This window comes from Callionymus lyra, chromosome 9, assembly GCF_982586985.1.
Source record: "Callionymus lyra chromosome 9, fCalLyr1.hap1.1, whole genome shotgun sequence".
Taxonomy (NCBI): domain Eukaryota; kingdom Metazoa; phylum Chordata; class Actinopteri; order Syngnathiformes; family Callionymidae; genus Callionymus; species Callionymus lyra.
The window spans coordinates 27211427-27231018 of record NC_141826.1 but is presented as its reverse complement, the minus strand read 5'-3'; the positions used below and the strand labels follow the sequence as shown (position 1 = coordinate 27231018).

Below are 19592 nucleotides of genomic sequence, written 5' to 3'. Positions count from 1 at the left end.
ATTAGTTACTAGTTAGTACGTACACTATCCTGATGATACTAACTTCTAGTGTACTAAGAGAAGTATGTGATTTGAGACATACTATCTGTGGAGGATTAGTTACTAGTTAGTACGTACACTATCCTGATGATACTAACTTCTAGTATACTAAGAGAAGTATGTGATTTGAGACATACTATCTGTGGAGGATTAGTTACTAGTTAGTACGTACACTATCCTGATGATAGTAACTTCTAGTATACTAAGAGAAGTATGTGATTTGAGACATACTATCTGTGGAGGATTAGTTACTAGTTAGTACGTACACTATCCTGATGATACTAACTTCTAGTGTACTAAGAGAAGTATGTGATTTGAGACATACTATCTGTGGAGGATTAGTTACTAGTTAGTACGTACACTATCCTGATGATAGTAACTTCTAGTATACTAAGAGAAGTATGTGATTTGAGACATACTATCTGTGGAGGATTAGTTACTAGTTAGTACGTACACTATCCTGATGATAGTAACTTCTAGTATACTAAGAGAAGTATGTGATTTGAGACATACTATCTGTGGAGGATTAGTTACTAGTTAGTACGTACACTATCCTGATGATACTAACTTCTAGTGTACTAAGAGAAGTATGTGATTTGAGACATACTATCTGTGGAGGATTAGTTACTAGTTAGTACGTACACTATCCTGATGATAGTAACTTCTAGTATACTAAGAGAAGTATGTGATTTGAGACATACTATCTGTGGAGGATTAGTTACTAGTTAGTACGTACACTATCCTGATGATAGTAACTTCTAGTATACTAAGAGAAGTATGTGATTTGAGACATACTATCTGTGGAGGATTAGTTACTAGTTAGTACGTACACTATCCTGATGATACTAACTTCTAGTGTACTAAGAGAAGTATGTGATTTGAGACATACTATCTGTGGAGGATTAGTTACTAGTTAGTACGTACACTATCCTGATGATACTAACTTCTAGTATACTAAGAGAAGTATGTGATTTGAGACATACTATCTGTGGAGGATTAGTTACTAGTTAGTACGTACACTATCCTGATGATACTAACTTCTAGTATACTAAGAGAAGTATGTGATTTGAGACATACTATCTGTGGAGGATTAGTTACTAGTTAGTACGTACACTATCCTGATGATAGTAACTTCTAGTATACTAAGAGAAGTATGTGATTTGAGACATACTATCTGTGGAGGATTAGTTACTAGTTAGTACGTACACTATCCTGATGATACTAACTTCTAGTGTACTAAGAGAAGTATGTGATTTGAGACATACTATCTGTGGAGGATTAGTTACTAGTTAGTACGTACACTATCCTGATGATAGTAACTTCTAGTATACTAAGAGAAGTATGTGATTTGAGACATACTATCTGTGGAGGATTAGTTACTAGTTAGTACGTACACTATCCTGATGATAGTAACTTCTAGTATACTAAGAGAAGTATGTGATTTGAGACATACTATCTGTGGAGGATTAGTTACTAGTTAGTACGTACACTATCCTGATGATACTAACTTCTAGTGTACTAAGAGAAGTATGTGATTTGAGACATACTATCTGTGGAGGATTAGTTACTAGTTAGTACGTACACTATCCTGATGATACTAACTTCTAGTATACTAAGAGAAGTATGTGATTTGAGACATACTATCTGTGGAGGATTAGTTACTAGTTAGTACGTACACTATCCTGATGATACTAACTTCTAGTATACTAAGAGAAGTATGTGATTTGAGACACAGCACTATAGTGTTGGCTTCAATCGTTGACTCTCTTCATTCATCCGTGTCTCGTGAGGCTTTGTTAAGACAAACGTATTAGTCGAGGACGATCCATGGGCGACACAAACCTTCTCGCTCGACCACAGCAGGTTCCGACACAAAACACACGCTTCTGGTGAAAACAACTCCTGGTTCCAGGCGTTGCTTCACTTGATGCTAGAAGCTCAGAAATACTACGAGTTGATGGACGTCACTGAGGCTCAGGAGACGTGGCACGAACATGAGGCTGATCTAAAAAGGTGATTCCGGGTCATGGTTTTCCAGAAGGTTCAAAAGGGGGTTGATGTGAAGTCTCGTCCAAGAGGCTTCTTCAGTTTTAAACTCTACCTTCTTGAAGATCTAGGGGCGAGACAGAGAAGAACTGGCATGAGTTTGGATCAACTGGTCCTTTTCCACCGACACAGTTCTACTCCACTGGACTCGACTCCACCAGCCCTGGTCTTCTTTCAGTACCTGATCTGGTTCCAAGGAAAACCAGTTGGGTCACGTAGTCTGTCGGCGCATCCTGGCCCTGCCTGGGATCTCCTCCCAGTGGGACATGAACACCTGACCAGGGAGGTGTCCTGGAGGATCCTGATCACCTAGACTCCTCTCAGGAGTAGCGGTTCTAGCATCTTAACGTGGTGGAGGGTCTGGGTGTCCCAGTGAGCCCTGGAACTATGTTGCCAAAACCAGACAAAGAGGACCTCAAAAACCCCTTAAGAAAAATATCAACTTCAAATTTCAGTTTCCCTCACTCGGACGCAGGTCACCGGGACCACTTCCTGGAGCCTACACACAGCCCCAAACGGACAACATTAGAACTTCTTATCAAGGGCTTACCACCTGTGAGAGGGTCTGAAGGGGTTCAGTGCTGTGTGAGCCGGTTCTCAGCTTCAGAAGTACTGGGGACAACATGGCTTCCATGTACCGTCCAGGAGATCCAGACCTTTCGGCGTCTGGAAAGTTCACCATTTGAAACAACAGAGTGAAGTGGTGTCGAGTAGAACTGCGTCGTAAACAAAGCACCAAATGAGTGGGTCAGTGTGATTGACCTTCTGAAGGTCGTAGGCTCTCACTGTCAGGTGAGGTGTTACGATCACGTGATCACAGGTGTAGATGTTTGGAGAGTTTCCAGATCCTTGAACGGCTCTTCAAACATATTTAAAAAACAAAACAAGCATCAAACATTCAAGAGAGAGAGAGAGAGAGAGAGAGACCTCATGATCCTCATCATCTGATGCTAGAGACGTTCTCTGGCTCCAGCCTCACAGGAACCATGAGCTGGTATCGACTCCTGGTTCACCCGAGTCGTGTGGTTGAGCCGTTAATGGACAGACTTGAACCACAGTCGTTATCGCTTCCATTATTGACGAGTGGAATCAACACCGTGTTAGAAGAAGATAGAGATGAAGACCTTCTCCCTGGACCTTTGTGGAGATCATGTGATTATATCATGTGATTTAAAATGTTAGTTGAAAATTGTTTGATTATAGTTGAAAATTGTTTGATTATAGTTGAAAATTGTTTGATTATAGTTGAAAATTGTCGGATTATAGTTGAAAATGGTCTGATTATAGTTGAAAATTGTTGGATTATAGTTGAAAATTTTTGGATTATAGTTGAAAATTTTTGGATTATAGTTGAAAATTGTTTGATTATAGTTGAAAATTGTCTGATTATAGTTGAAAATTGTTGGATTATAGTTGAAAATTGTTTGGTTATAGTTGAAAATTGTTGGATTATAGTTGAAAATTGTTGGATTATAGTTGAAAATTGTCGGATTATAGTTGAAAATTGTCGGATTATAGTTGAAAATGGTCTGATTATAGTTGAAAATTGTTGGATTATAGTTGAAAATTTTTGGATTATAGTTGAAAATTGTTGGATTATAGTTGAAAATTGTTGGATTATAGTTGAAAATTGTTTGATTATAGTTGAAAATTGTTGGATTATAGTTGAAAATTGTTGGATTATAGTTGAAAGTTGTTTGGTTATAGTTGAAAATTGTTGGATTATAGTTGAAAATTGTTGGATTATAGTTGAAAATTGTTGGATTATAGTTGAAAATTGTTAATTGTTTGGTTCTAGTTGAAAATTGTTTGATTATAGTTGAAAATTGTTTGATTATAGTTGAAAATTGTTTGATTATAGTTGAAAATTGTTGATTATAGTTGAAAATTGTTTGATTACAGTTGAAAATTGTTGGATTATAGTTGAAAATTGTTGGATTATAGTTGAAAATTGTTGGATTATAGTTGAAAATTGTTGGATTATAGTTGAAAATTGTTTGATTACAGTTGAAAATTGTTGGATTATAGTTGAAAATTGTTGGATTATAGTTGAAAATGGTTTGGTTCTAGTTGAAAATTGTTGGATTATAGTTGAAAATTGTTGGATTATAGTTGAAAATTGTTGGATTATAGTTGAAAATTGTTGTATTACAGTTGAAAATTGTTTGATTAAAGTTTAAAATTGTTTGGTTCTAGTTGAAAATTGTTTGGTTCTAGTTGAAAATTGTTTGATTATAGTTGAAAATTGTTTGATTACAGTTGAAAATTGTTTGATTACAGTTGAAAATTGTTTGATTATAGTTGAAAATTGTTTGATTACAGTTGAAAATTGTTTGATTCTAGTTGAAAATTGTTTGATTACAGTTGAAAATTGTTTGATTATAGTTGAAAATTGTTTGATTACAGTTGAAAATTGTTTGATTCTAGTTGAAAATTGTTTGATTACAGTTGAAAATTGTTTGATTGTACATGAATAAGGGTATAGGTTTATAAAAAGTAGTGAAACTGATGTAAAGGACAGGATGAGATAGAAACCACATAAACATACGTCACCTGATCTTCTCTATACTCGGTCAGGGAATCCCAGCTCACTGCAGTGGATGAGGTCAGAAGTTGCGTAACACAGAGAGAGAGCTGGACGAGCAACATAACCTCTGCTCGCGGCGCAATAAAGCGCTAAGAGCAGGCGCCGCATCAAACATTCATGAAGCCTCTGCGGCATCAACGCATCCTAGTGCTGGTCTGCACAGTCGTGGAGCGGTGTGTGTTTCATGCTGCAGCCACTTCCTCTCAGAAATGGGAACAACAAGCGCCGCACTCGCAGCGACACAAATTATTGAAAGCCTGAGGGAGCGTGAAGAGAACAGGTAGAAGCTGCCGACAAACACCGCAGTCGCTCCGGAAGAAAGTCACGGACGGTAAACGTTTGTGTTGCTCAGACGGTGAAACATTTAGTGTCGACGAGCTCTTTAGTTCACGAGGGTTTATATTCATTTAATAGAATTCATGGAGTGGAAAATAATACAAATAACTCTCGTTTAATGCCAGTTAACTCAACTTCCTGTTTAGAAATATCTTTGTTTATTCCTTTGAGAATTCTTTTCTGATGTGAACTGAACATTTGATTGAAATATTGACTGTTTGTCTCTGTTTCAGTGACTATATTATCTAATGATCCCTCAACGTTTCACCGATTCCTCCTGAATCTTAACTGATCTTCCACTGAAGTGAACGTCTAAACTGCTGCAGTCCAAGTGGTTCTGAAGATGCCGAGCCTCAGCACCCTAAGGATCCCAGCTGCTACAGACCTGTGGCCTTGACATCCCACCTTATGAAGGCTCTGGAGCGGCTGGTCCTTAGTTACCTGAGTCCTCTGGTGCGCTCCTCCATGGATCCGTTGCAGTTTGCCTACCAACCTGACATCGGCGTGGAGGACGCCATCATCTTCCTTCTCCACCGAGCACTTTCTCATCTGGAGTTGCCTGGAAGCACTGTGAGGATCCTTTTCCTGGATCTAAGCAGTGCTTTCAATACCATCAGGTCAAACATCCTGAGGGACAAGCTGGAGCTGTCTGGAGCGGACACTCACCTCACGGACTGGATTGTGGACTACCTCACCAACCGTCCACAGTTCGTGAGGACCCGGGATGGTGTTTCGAGGACTGTACTGTGCAGTGTAGGGGTCCCCCAGGGAACAGTGTTAGCACCGTTCCTCTTTTCACTGTACACTGCAGACTTCCAACACCTGTCTCCCACCAGTCACCTGCAGAAGTTCTCGGACGACTCCGCCATCATCGGCCTCATTAGGGACGGGGATGACGGGCCGTACCGGGGACTTGTCCAGGACTTTGTTGACTGGTGCCTGGAAAACCACCTTCAGATCAACTCCAGCAAAACTAAGGAGTTGATCGTGGATTTCCGGCGGTGTCCCTCCATCTCCCCCTCACCACTGAACATCCAGGGACAGGACATTGAGATTGTCACGACTTACAAGTTCCTGGGTGTTCACCTCAACAACCGCTTGGACTGGGTGGATAACACTGCTGCTGTCTATAAAAAAGGGCGGAGTAGAATCTACCTGCTCCGGAGGTTGAGGTCGTTTGGTGTCCGGGGGCCACTCCTGAAGTCATTCTATGACTCAGTAGTGGCCTCTGCCATCTTCAGCGGTGTGGTCTGCTGGGGGAGCAGCATGACAGCAAAGGATAGGGCTAAACTGGACAGCCTTATTAAGAAGGCCAGTTACGTCCTAGGGCGCCCCCTGGATCCTGTGGAGGAAGTGACTGGAGGGAGGATGCGGAGCAAGCTGGGCTCCATGAGGAGGAACTTGTCTCACCCTCTCCAGCACACACTGAGGGCATTGAGGAGCTCCATCAGTGATAGGATGCTCCATCCCCGGTGTGTGAGGGAGAGGTACCGCAGGTCCTTCCTCCCTGCTGCCATCAGACTCCACAATAAGAACTCAGCAAGATAAATATTTAACAGCACCTTTTCTTCTTGTTATTTTTGTAAATATGATTGTGTAAATATTATATAGCGCAGATTTATCTTTTATTCCATTTAGATTTTATTTCTCGTTTTTATTTCTGGGTGTTTCATTTCTCTTGCTGCTGTTAAACCGAATTTCCCCTCGCGGGACTAATAAAGGTTTTTTTTCTGATTCTGAGACGACTCGGCGAGCGAACGGTTCCTGGTTCCGCGAGCGAAGCCGAGAGAACATCACGATCATGCTGTGGATGATTCAGAGCGAAGGCAGCGACACGCTGCGTCCGTCCTCGTGCCAAGTGTTTCCTCGCGTCCGTCGGCTCGACGCACAACTGAAGTCGGTCCAGTTGGACACGAGGAAGCAAACGCACAAACAAAAGCAGTGGAAACGACAAGTATTGCGTAATGTTTGCTGTCCGGGTTTGAAACGTGTCGGTTTCAGAACATGTGACAACAAATGACTTTTGAGGCGAGAAGATGCTTTGAAGTGTGTTTGATGGACGCCTGAGGACGGAGGTCGCGACCCCGTGACCCACATTCGTGTTTGAACTCTCGCCATCAAAGTCGACGCCACGTTTCTGATCCGGTGTTTGGTTTGAAACGTACACGCGACCTTGAAATCTTCTTGTCCTGGAAAACATCTGTTAATATCCTGATTCTTCATGATTTAATCAACAATGATGAGTCAAACAAACTGTTCTATTAATTTATGTTTTATATACTTGAATTTCTCGAACTCCTGTGTTGTTCTCAGTATTATCTTGATCTTTAAAGTATGTACTTTTTTGAGTATTGTTTTGATTGTTTAAGCGCTTTGTGACCCTGGTCTCGAAAAGCGCTATATAAATAAATATTACTTACTTATTGTTTACAAAGGTGCTGTTTGGGGGCCACACATGGACCATTGTCTTAATTTAACTGAACCTAATGAGAGGAAATTATGTATATTATGAATTGTTTTCTTACCAGTTTTTAATCACCACTATTTTTCTTTTTAATTGATTTGTAATAATTGTTGTTTTTTCCAAGTATAAGCCACTATTACACTATTGTAACAGTTTATTTAGTGTCTAAACCAGAAGGATGTGTCTCGCCTGCAGTTCATACTAAACTCTGCAGCCAGAATTCTGAGCCGCTCTAGTAGAAGAACTCACATTTTTCCTTCAAACTCTTCACTGGCTGCCAGTTTCTTTCAGGATCATTTTAAAATTCTGGTTCTTACTTTCAGATCTATTCATGGTCAGACCTTCCATCAGTGATCTGATCCAGACTTACACCCCAGCTCGGGCTCTGAGGTCTGTGGATCAGAATCTACTGATGGTTCCTGAACTTCTGGACCAGAGGAGAGAAATCCTTCCAGACTGTTGCTCCTAAGCTTTGGAACCATCTCTGTGTTTGATGATCTACTGACTCCTTCAAGAAACATCTCTGTGTTTGATGATCTACTGACTCCTTCAAGAAACATCTGTGTTTGATGATCTACTGACTCCTTCAAGAAACATCTGTGTTTGATGATCTACTGACTCCTTCAAGAAACATCTGTGTTTGATGATCTACTGACTCCTTCAAGAAACATCTGTGTTTGATGATCTACTGACTCCTTCAAGAAACATCTGTGTTTGATGATCTACTGACTCCTTCAAGAAACATCTGTGTTTGATGATCTACTGACTCCTTCAAGAAACATCTCTGTGTTTGATGATCTACTGACTCCTTCAAGAAACATCTGTGTTTGATGATCTACTGACTCCTTCAAGAAACATCTGTGTTTGATGATCTACTGACTCCTTCAAGAAACATGTGTGTTTGATGATCTACTGACTCCTTCAAGAAACATCTGTGTTTGATGATCTACTGACTCCTTCAAGAAACATGTGTGTTTGATGATCTACTGACTCCTTCAAGAAACATCTGTGTTTGATGATCTACTGACTCCTTCAAGAACCATCTGTGTTTGATGATCTACTGACTCCTTCAAGAAACATCTGTGTTTGATGATCTACTGACTCCTTCAAGAAACATGTGTGTTTGATGATCTACTGACTCCTTCAAGAAACATGTGTGTTTGATGATCTACTGACTCCTTCAAGAAACATCTGTGTTTGATGATCTACTGACTCCTTCAAGAAACATCTGTGTTTGATGATCTACTGACTCCTTCAAGAAACATCTGTGTTTGATGATCTACTGACTCCTTCAAGAAACATCTGTGTTTGATGATCTACTGACTCCTTCAAGAAACATGTGTGTTTGATGATCTACTGACTCCTTCAAGAAACATCTGTGTTTGATGATCTACTGACTCCTTCAAGAAACATCTGTGTTTGATGATCTACTGACTCCTTCAAGAAACATCTGTGTTTGATGATCTACTGACTCCTTCAAGAAACATTTGATGGTTTACCAGCATTCACACAAACATTGAAAACTAAATTACATCTCATTTAAAATATTAATCACAGTTTTGAATCTTATTAAAATCCCTGGATAAGTCGGTACATCAACTAGTTTTCGCAGACGCTCCACTAGAAGCAGAAGCGAGAGCAGCCGCGATGACGAAGAGCAGAAAAGACTCCAGACAGTCTGGAGAAGAGAAAGAGCTAATGAGTGAAGTCACAGGTACACGGAGCTCACGCTCAGCATCACAGTCTCTGACTCACACATGGATGAACACCATGAGACGCCGACAGCAGATCATGAGTTCAGCCGCTGATGGTTCTGGTGAAAGAATGGAGAGAGTGGACGACAAAGAGATGGTGTGAGTGTGAGAGGAGGAGAGATGGCGTCTCATCAGCGAACGAGTCCAGGAGCCGCTAATGAACCCGAGTGTCCGACGCTAATGAGCAGATAGCGATCAGGAGGACGAGGGAAGAGAGGATGTTCATGAACGATGGATCGCACACCTTATCAACACTCGTGCTGCAGCTGCTGGTTCGAGGCCTAATGACACTCGAGGATCTATTTTTACTCGCTAACAATGGAACCTCCTGCCGTCACCTCTGACCCCGTCGCTGATACGATCCGTCGGGTCCGAGTCACGCAGGGGAATGCTGGGTAATATCGACAGTGAATCGCTCATTTACGACTTGATTGACTCGACACACTCACAGAAACATGTTAGCGAAGCTCCGGCTGATTGGACCGCAAGTTACAACGTCAACCAATGGGACGCTTTCTTTAAGCTCCGCCCACTGAGTGGAGCACTAAGAGATTCGATTGGATCAGACGAGCGTCAAAAAACAGATGAGTTGGAAGATGGAAGTGATGAAGTGAAGAAGAGAATTGAGAGTCGTCATGGACGGAAGACAGAAAAAATGTAAACGAAAAAGACAGGAATAATGGGAAAACAGAAGTAGTAAAAATATATATCATCAGAAGACAAACTGAGATCAAATTTGCATGAAAATTGGAATTTAAATTATTCAGAAAAAAACGTCAGAAATATGAAAAACAATAAACCAGGATAAAAGAAAAGAATTGCAGGACAAAAGGAAGAAAAGAGCAGTGAGAGAAGTGAAAGATTTGATTGGACTTTTTGTATTTGTATTTTGTTAATTTACTTTTATCTCATTTCCTGTGTGAACCATCATATCAACATCGACGCCGCGACAGATGAAATATCGACGTGGACCACAGGGGGCAGTAGCGTCAAGAACAGACAGGAAGGTTGACGTCAAGTTTTGTTGGTTCGAACAACTATGACTGAACTTAAACGACTCGAACACTTGAAGGATGCAAAGTAATTTGATTCTCTTTGGTTTTTTATTTTCATTCTGATGATTTCAGTTTGGAATATATTTGTCACTAAAGAATAGGTTGATAACCTTTACTAACCTAATACTGTATATGTTTAACAAAAACATATATAGAATAAGTCTTAATACATTTCAATAAAGGTCAAAGTTTTCTTAAATGTTAATGACTTGCTTTTCAAACAAAGCTTTCGGAATTATTTAAGTACGGCTCAAACATTTGGTTTAAACAAAAGACATAATGCTTGAATAAGATTAAACAAAAGTATGTAAATCAACTGTTAGCATCAGGAGCAAACAATCCTCATTAATAGTAGTTTTTCCTACCAGTTGTATCTTCGTGGTGATCAGGTGTTGAGGTCACAACCTGTTTTCAGGAGCAGGTGAGAGACTGCCATGCTTTTCAGGTGGGTGCGCAGGTGAATCATGTCCCACTGGCAACACAAGCCAGAAAGGTTGGTTCCACCAGAGTCTTTTGAAACATGTTCGCCCTCTGCTGGTTTGGAGTGTAATTGAGTCTCTACTCGACAGTTGATGATTCTGCAGCAGTAAATAAGTAAGTAAGTAATATTTGAGTGAGCAGGATTCAGACGCTGACCTGGATCAACACCAACATGTTGACGTTTATCGTTATCGTTGTTTGCGTTCAGAGCTTCTCCAGTTAATAATAAGTACCTGCAAGAACCGAATCAAGAAAATGATTGTTTAAGTGACACAACTTATCGTGAAAATGTAACTGTGTTCGTGTGTTTCAGTTCTTCAGTTCTTCAGTTCTTCAGTTTTATTAGACGCTTTAGTTGCTGTTCAAGTGACTCAATCCATCCGATAATACTGATCCGCAGGAATAAAGACAAATAAATACATTTATTAATGATATTTCTAATGGAGAATATTTAGCCTGAACCAATCGATTCCGATGTTTTGACCGATACAAATTACTTTCGTAGCAACTAAAATACACTTTTAATATTTTTATCCCACGATCCTATTAAATTACAGCAATGACACTGAAACCACTGTTTAAAAAAACTACTTTTAACATAAATAACAAACAATACAAAATAAATAAACAACAAATGTTACAAAATAAAGTGTTGAAAGTAAAATAAATAACTTGGGAAAACAATATAATAAGTGCAGATAACTTAATTTTCTATTCTTTACTACATGTTTGTCTAAAATAAACACACACTGTCAGTACTACATGAACCCAGCAAACAGATGCTTGACTGACTTTTGATTTTTAGCATCATTTTTCGTTTGCGGCTCGTTCTTGGCTAGCTTTAGCTTTGTTAGCATCTTTTTACGTGTTGACTTGTTGCCGTAGAAAATACTTCCTGTTGTCAAACACATTTATTTTGAAATGTGTCTCAAATAAAATGATGGATATGTTTTACTTTACTGTTCTCTTGAGCAAATAAAGGAAAATAAACTCAAATCCAACACAATAAGAGCGACAAGAGAATAATTCCAGGACACATTTTAAAAGTATATTATAAACAGTTTATTCAGTGCATTTTTGTGTATACAACAAATAATAATCAACCGGAAGTTATCGACAGCCTCAACTTTTACGCCTGGAGTTTGATTTTCGTCGGATGGAGCCTCGTGGTTCCGAACACGTGATCCAAACATGGGTTAATACACAAGCCTACTTCATGCAGCTCTAGACCAAAAAGGAAATCCCTGCTTTCTCCCATGCAACGGATACAAACCACCACCAGAGGAAGCCCCGGAAAAGTTCCCCTCAAGCATGTACCCCAAGAAAGTAAGGGAAGAGTACGACGCCCACGAAAAGAGGGGCTGGTTTGTACAGAATTGTGTTTGTACATGCCCTGTGCAAGAGAGGGGGATTTTTTTTTTACTTTTACAAATATGACATGTCCTATAAAATGTTAAGCCACCTAAAATTCCACAGTATTTTTTTTTTATATAGAAAAAAGTCACAACAATAATCAAACACGTAACAAGCATCCTGGGAGAAATGATTTTACAAACTTGATTCAACGGCAGGATCCGTGACGGGACCTGATTCAGGGGTTCGGTTGATTCATTGTGCTTTAATGTAGCTTTGAGTTCAAATGATGAAGGAATATTGTCGGTGAAACTAGCATTTATGACACATGTTTTTATATTGATGAGATGCAATCAAGTTTAAAGAGTTTATTTTTATGCTTAAAGATGACATTAATGACATAAAGATGACATTAATCAATAGTTTTCCCAGATTCAGATCCTGCCCCTGAACGAAGGATGTAAAACGTCCACAGAAGTCAATCAAACGACGGACGAGAGGGTTGAAGGCGAATGACACGAGCACGAAGATTCTCTGAAACAAACCACGAGGACGAGAGACGGACAGAGTACAAAGAAAGGGAACAAAGACACTGAAAAAAAAAGTCATTTCGGTCGCCGTGCATGTCAGCAAAAGAAAAAAGATTCAAATCAAACACGCCACCTTCTGAACTCAAGAATTAAAAATGTACAAATCAAAGCAGCTTCTCTTTCCTCTGGATCAGTTTTCTTAAAGGGACACTCTCTCGTTCACTCTTTGGTTTGCTGGAACCCCTTCCTTCTCGGCGGAGCAGCAACAACACACAACGATGGCCGGGAAGAACGACAAGAGGAGACCAAAGAACAAAAAAAAAACTTGCAGCCAAACTTCAGAAAAAATTGCAAAAGTGCAGCAGTGGCTTCTCCGCACCAACAAAAAGACTGCAAGGAGCGCCTCGGGTCAGAAGGACGTAGGCTTCAGTTTCCCATGCTAGAGCTCCGTCTGAGCTCGTGGAGCTGCAGGAGCGCTACCACCTGGACTCACCAGGGACGTTATAGGCTTTTGTATTCACAGAAGCATGAACAGAGACCAGCGCGTGTTCCGCCGCCGCCGGCCTCATCCTGAACTTCCTGTCGGACGAAGATGTTTCCTCACAAATCAAAAACAGGATGAAAAGAAAGAAAAGATGTTCCTAAGAGAGCGACGGAGCAGGATGGTAACGCTGACGCGGTGTGTGATATGTCTCAGTCCTGAACCGTGGGTCGAAGAGAAGGTCTGCTTGGATTCACGCTCTGCTGGAGGTAAGGTTTCTGTGGTTGGGGCCCCTGGAGGCGGGCTACGTGGACTCGTTCTGGCTCACAGCTTTGCCTCCGTTGAGCACAGCCGAGGCACTCCGGCTCTTGGTGGGCGTGCCGCTACCAGAGCGCGAGAACTCTGTGAGGTCGTGGAGGGACGGCTCTCGGTACATGGCCACTGTGGGAGGAAACATGGAGTCAGTGACGTCGACGGGACCTCAGGGGCCACAGTTCACACTGATCTGTGAGGGTCAACATTTCAAACTCAAGAACAAGGAGGTGATGAAATAAGTTTAAGCTGTTATTTAGTTGTTTTCTATCATTCATTTGATTTAAATATTCTTTAATAAAATCGAAGGAGACCTCCTGAGGGATCAATAAAGTTCTACCTAACATAAAAATCATATTTGACATATTTTGAGACAAAAGAATAAGTGCAGTTGTGCCAAGATATCATAAAATTGAGCCAAAACAGAACTTTTAAGTAGAATTGTTTTAGAAATATGAAGTTTTCTGATTCTGATATACAAACACTCACAAATACCTTTCTTAAAAAAGACAACAGTTCTCAAACCAAGATATTTTATGACTTAAATGATTTAAAATATAAAACTGAAATATTGTTTTTTCTATTCCTTATTTTAAGTTTTTTCTTATTTGATTCTTAAATTATTTACTGACAAAACAACAAATCCTATGTTGTGTTTACCATCAACGTTTCTGATTCTGATATTGAAACACGATCTGTGACCTCACGAGGGCCACATACAGTCAATGCAGCCAGAGGTCACGGGGTCAAACCAAAACCCTTTTTCAACAAACTTTCTGTAACAGGAAGTTTGAGTTTGAGCGACTCGATCTCAACGATCTTAACGTTTGTTCTTCACCGAATCAATCATCTGTGAAACACATGGATCACATGGATCTACTTTGATCTTCAGGAAAAGCATCTCGTGGATCCGTGAAGTGACTCGACGGCCTGAGTTTACAAGTGTGGTGGAGGGTCAAGGGTCAAGGGTCAAGGGTCAAGGGTCAGGGTTTGTGTTCACATCTCTAAAGTAGAAGTTATCAACATGTAATCCTGCCTTTGTTTAAATCCATCGTGGAATGTTTCATTTTATGTTTTTACTCGCCTCAAAGTAAAGAAACAAATATTCCTTCATTGTCTTCAATGAATATAATTCAACGTTGATCATAATTTACAAGGCGTGGAATTTATTTTCATTTGAAGAGAAAAATACATTAAAAAATGGTAGAAAGAAGCTTAATTCTATTTTTTAAGTCTAAAAAATGGTTGTTACTTCCTGATAAATGTCGAGTCAGTTGAGAAACATGTTTCTAGTAACACATATTTTAACCACCGTAACTAACCAAACTAACTCTTGTAGTAATAACATTTATATTTCCAGTAGATTCTTGAGATTTAAACTGTTACATTTAAACATGAATTCCAAACATCAGGTCCTCATATACTAACGGGTTATACGCATAAAAAATGTGCTGAGTCATCGTTCACGTCAAATATGTATCAATACTGATGATTACCGACGGCCTCACTAGTCACGTTGAGATGTTCACATCAGTTACATTAACCATCATTATTGATCATCAATTAACACACAGTAGTTGCAGTTACACCAGTGGATATTAAATTATTCACAAACCTATTATTATGTTCTCATTCACCAAACTATTGATCTGTATTTATTAAGACAACATCGATCATTTTATAATGAATATTTTAATCCGCTATTTACTGCTATACAGAAAAAGAATTAAAGGAATTATGAGCTTGTTTTTATTATATAACAAAGAAAATGATTCGCTTCTGATGCTTGAAGTCAACGAAAGTCATGAATATTTTTGTGAAATAACGTTTGATTAAAGTGAAGCTGAAGAATGAAAGCAGCTGAAGCCGTGATCATGTGATCGATCTCTTTGAAAAACACACCTAAGTAAACATTTACACGGAGCTCGGCTCACTCTTTAAATGTAAGTATGTGATGCATGTCAGAAATGTATTAAATGAACGATTATAAACTGTTAATCCAGTTAAAATTCATGTTTTCATTTGTTTGTTCTGATCGTGGAGAGAAAAATCACAGACTCTGGCTAATTTAAATATGATTTAAATATGTAAATGAGGGCGTGGAAAGGGACGAACAAGGCTGCGATTAATTCTATGTTGATTGGGATGAACGAAGGAAAAAGTGCCTAAATTAGTGTCGCGCACATTTTAGTGAAATCCCAGAAGAAGGTGCAATCTTCTGCATTTTAGTTTCCAGACATATTTAGTAGAAGATCTACGAACTTCTCAGTACATGAGGCTCCAGATCTTTTCAAGTAGAACATGATTGTGAACATATTTAGTGCAGAAAATAAAATAAAATATTGAAAATTATATAAGAAAACTCTTCAGTTTATGAATCGTGTGAATAAACCTTCACTCAGATGAAAGAACGACAGATGGAAGGACCTGCTCTTGGAAAACAAATGTGATGATGAAGAAAATATGAAATCGTTGCCAAACACAAAAACAAATAGAAGACAAACACAGATAATGATTAAATTCTGTCACTGAATGAGACAAAGTTGTGGAGACGTTAGTAAAAGATTCTTCTTTTGAAGGTGATGTGACGTCATCTAAGACTCTAACACTTGTTGGTTCTCGTCCAACAAACCATGCGTTAGAATTATTTACAATGTTTTATTTTATTCTATTTTTAATGTTGTGTTAAAATTATATTTTCCTTTTTATTTTCAAATTCAGGATTGAATCTGAATAACAGATTCACAAACTTGTGCAGTTATTTGAGGAAGTTTTCATTCAGATTGTGAGCAACGACAAGCCTTGAGGAAGATATCGATGGATCTGCAGCGTTTGTCGTTTCATGTTCAAACACATACAAGTCAGTTTTTAGAAACAAAAGTTCTACTTGAAGTTTCCACACATTAAATATTCTGGGCTCGGCTTCTCTGGCTGTGCTGCGTCTGCACCATCGTCTCGATCTGCATCTCAGCAGCTTCTTTTCAGGAGAAAGATCAGTTTTCCAAGACTGTCTTTGGTTTCAGGATGTTGACACTCGTCTGCCTGGATGATATTTGATGGTCGTCCCTGAGGGAGTCTGTGGCTGAAACAGCATCGTCCGCAGACACTTCCCTGAGCGCAGAACTTCTTACAGCAGCGATTCAGAGGCTTTACGTAACACGTCAGTCAACGACATCGTCTGAACAACATCATCTTAACGACATCATCTCAACGACATCATCTTAACGACATCATCCAAACGACATCATCTCAACAACATCATTTTCACGACATCATTTTCACGACATCATCTAAACGACATCATCTCAACAACATCATCTAAACGACATCGTTTCAATGACATCATCTGAACAACATCATCTAAACGACATCATCTCAACAACATTATCTAAACGACATCGTTTCAACGACATCATCTCAACAACATCATCTCAACAACATCATCTCAACGACATCATCTCAACAACATCATCTCAACGACATCATCTCAACGACATCATCTCAACAACATCATCTAAACAACATCATTTTCACGACATCATCTCAACGACATCATCTCAACGACATCATCTCAACGACATCATCTCAACGACATCATCTCAACGACATCATCTCAACGACATCATCTCAACGACATCATCTAAACAACATCATTTTCACGACATCATCTCAACGACATCATCTCAACAACATCATTTTCACGACATCATTTTCACGACATCATTTTAACGACATCATCTCAACAACATCATCTCAACGACATCATCTCAACAACATCATTTTCACGACATCATTTTCACGACATCATCTCAACAACATCATCTCAACAACATCATCTCAACAACATCATCTCAACAACATCATCTCAATGACATCATCTCAACAACATCATCTCAACGACATCATCTCAACGACATCATCTCAACAACATCATTTTCACGACATCATTTTAACGACATCATCTAAACAACATCATCTCAACGACATCGTTTCAATGACATCATCTCAACAATATCATCTCAACGACATCATCTCAACAATATCATCTCAACAACATCATTTTCACGACATCATTTTCACGACATCATTTTCACGACATCATTTTAACGACATCATCTCAACAACATCATCTCAACGACATCATCTCAACAACATCATTTTCACGACATCATTTTCACGACATCATTTTAACGACATCATCTCAACAACATCATCTCAACAACATCATCTCAATGACATCATCTAAACAACATCATTTTCACGACATCATTTTCACGACATCATCTAAACGACATCATCTCAACGACATCATCTAAACGACATCATTTTCACGACATCATCTAAACGACATCATCTCAACGACATCGTTTCAATGACATCATCTCAACGACATCATCTAAACGACATCATCTCAACGACATCATCTAAACGACATCATTTTCACGACATCATCTAAACGACATCATCTCAACGACATCGTTTCAATGACATCATCTCAACAACATCATCTCAACAACATCATCTAAACGACATCATCTAAACGACATCGTTTCAACGACATCATCTCAACGACATCATTTTCACAACATCATTTTAACGACATCATCTCAACAACATCATCTCAACGACATCGTTTCAATGACATCATCTCAACGACATCATCTCAACGACATCATTTTCACAACATCATTTTAACGACATCATCTCAACAACATCATCTAAACGACATCGTTTCAATGACATCATCTCAACGACATCATTTTCACAACATCATTTTAACGACATCATCTCAACAACATCATCTCAACGACATCGTTTCAATGACATCATCTCAACGACATCATCTCAACGACATCATTTTCACAACATCATTTTAACGACATCATCTCAACAACATCATCTAAACGACATCGTTTCAATGACATCATCTCAACGACATCATTTTCACAACATCATTTTAACGACATCATCTCAACAACATCATCTCAACGACATCGTTTCAATGACATCATCTCAACGACATCATCTCAACGACATCATCTCAACGACATCATCTCAACGACATCATTTTAACGACATCATCTAAACAACATCATCTAAACGACATCGTTTCAATGACATCATCTCAACGACATCATCTCAACAACATCATCTAAACAACATCATTTTAACGACATCATCTCAACAACATCATCTCAACGACATCATCTCAACGACATCATCTAAACAACATCATTTTAACGACATCGTTTCAATGACATCATCTCAACAACATCATCTCAACGACATCATCTAAACAACATCATTTTAACGACATCATCTCAACGACATCATCTCAACGACATCGTTTTAACGACATCGTTTCAACGACATCATCTCAACAACATCATTTTAACGACATCATCTCAACAACATCATTTTAACGACATCGTTTCAACGACATCATCTCAACAACATCATTTTAACGACATCATCTCAACAACATCATCTAAACAACATCATTTTAACGACATCATCTCAACAACATCATCTAAACAACATCATCTCAACGACATCATCTCAACAACATCATCTAAACAACATCATTTTAACGACATCATCTCAACAACATCATCTCAACAACATCATTTTAACGACATCATCTCAACAACATCATCTAAACAACATCATCTCAACGACATCATCTCAACGACATCATTTTAACGACATCATCTCAACAACATCATCTCAACAACATCATCTAAACAACATCATTTTAACGACATCATCTCAACAACATCATCTCAACGACATCATCTCAACGACATAGTTTCAATGACATCATCTCAACGACATCATTTTAACGACATCATCTAAACGACATCGTTTCAACGACATCATCTCAACGACATCATCTCAACAACATCATTTTAACGACATCGTTTCAACGACATCATCTCAACAACATCATCTAAACAACATCATTTTAACGACATCGTTTCAATGACATCATCTCAACAACATCATTTTAACGACATCGTTTCAATGACATCATCTCAACGACATCATCTCAACGACATCGTTTCAATGACATCATCTCAACAACATCATCTAAACAACATCATTTTAACGACATCGTTTCAATGACATCATCTCAACAACATCATTTTAACGAC

The 19592-nt window shown here is 39.0% G+C and overlaps 1 protein-coding gene across 3 annotated transcripts in view; it reads right to left on the bottom strand.

Annotated features, from left to right (window-relative positions):
* Positions 1-11827: 11827 nt before the first annotated feature.
* fgf13a (fibroblast growth factor 13a) overlaps positions 11828-19592 on the bottom strand; it is a 153773-nt gene continuing 146008 nt past the window's right edge. For all 3 annotated transcript variants that reach the window (XM_087798936.1, XM_087798937.1, XM_087798938.1), the window contains one exon: positions 11828-13566. In XM_087798936.1, coding sequence (XP_087655062.1) covers positions 13430-13566 — 137 coding nt within the window. In that variant the 3' untranslated portion in view covers positions 11828-13429. The remainder of the gene's footprint in view (positions 13567-19592) is intronic.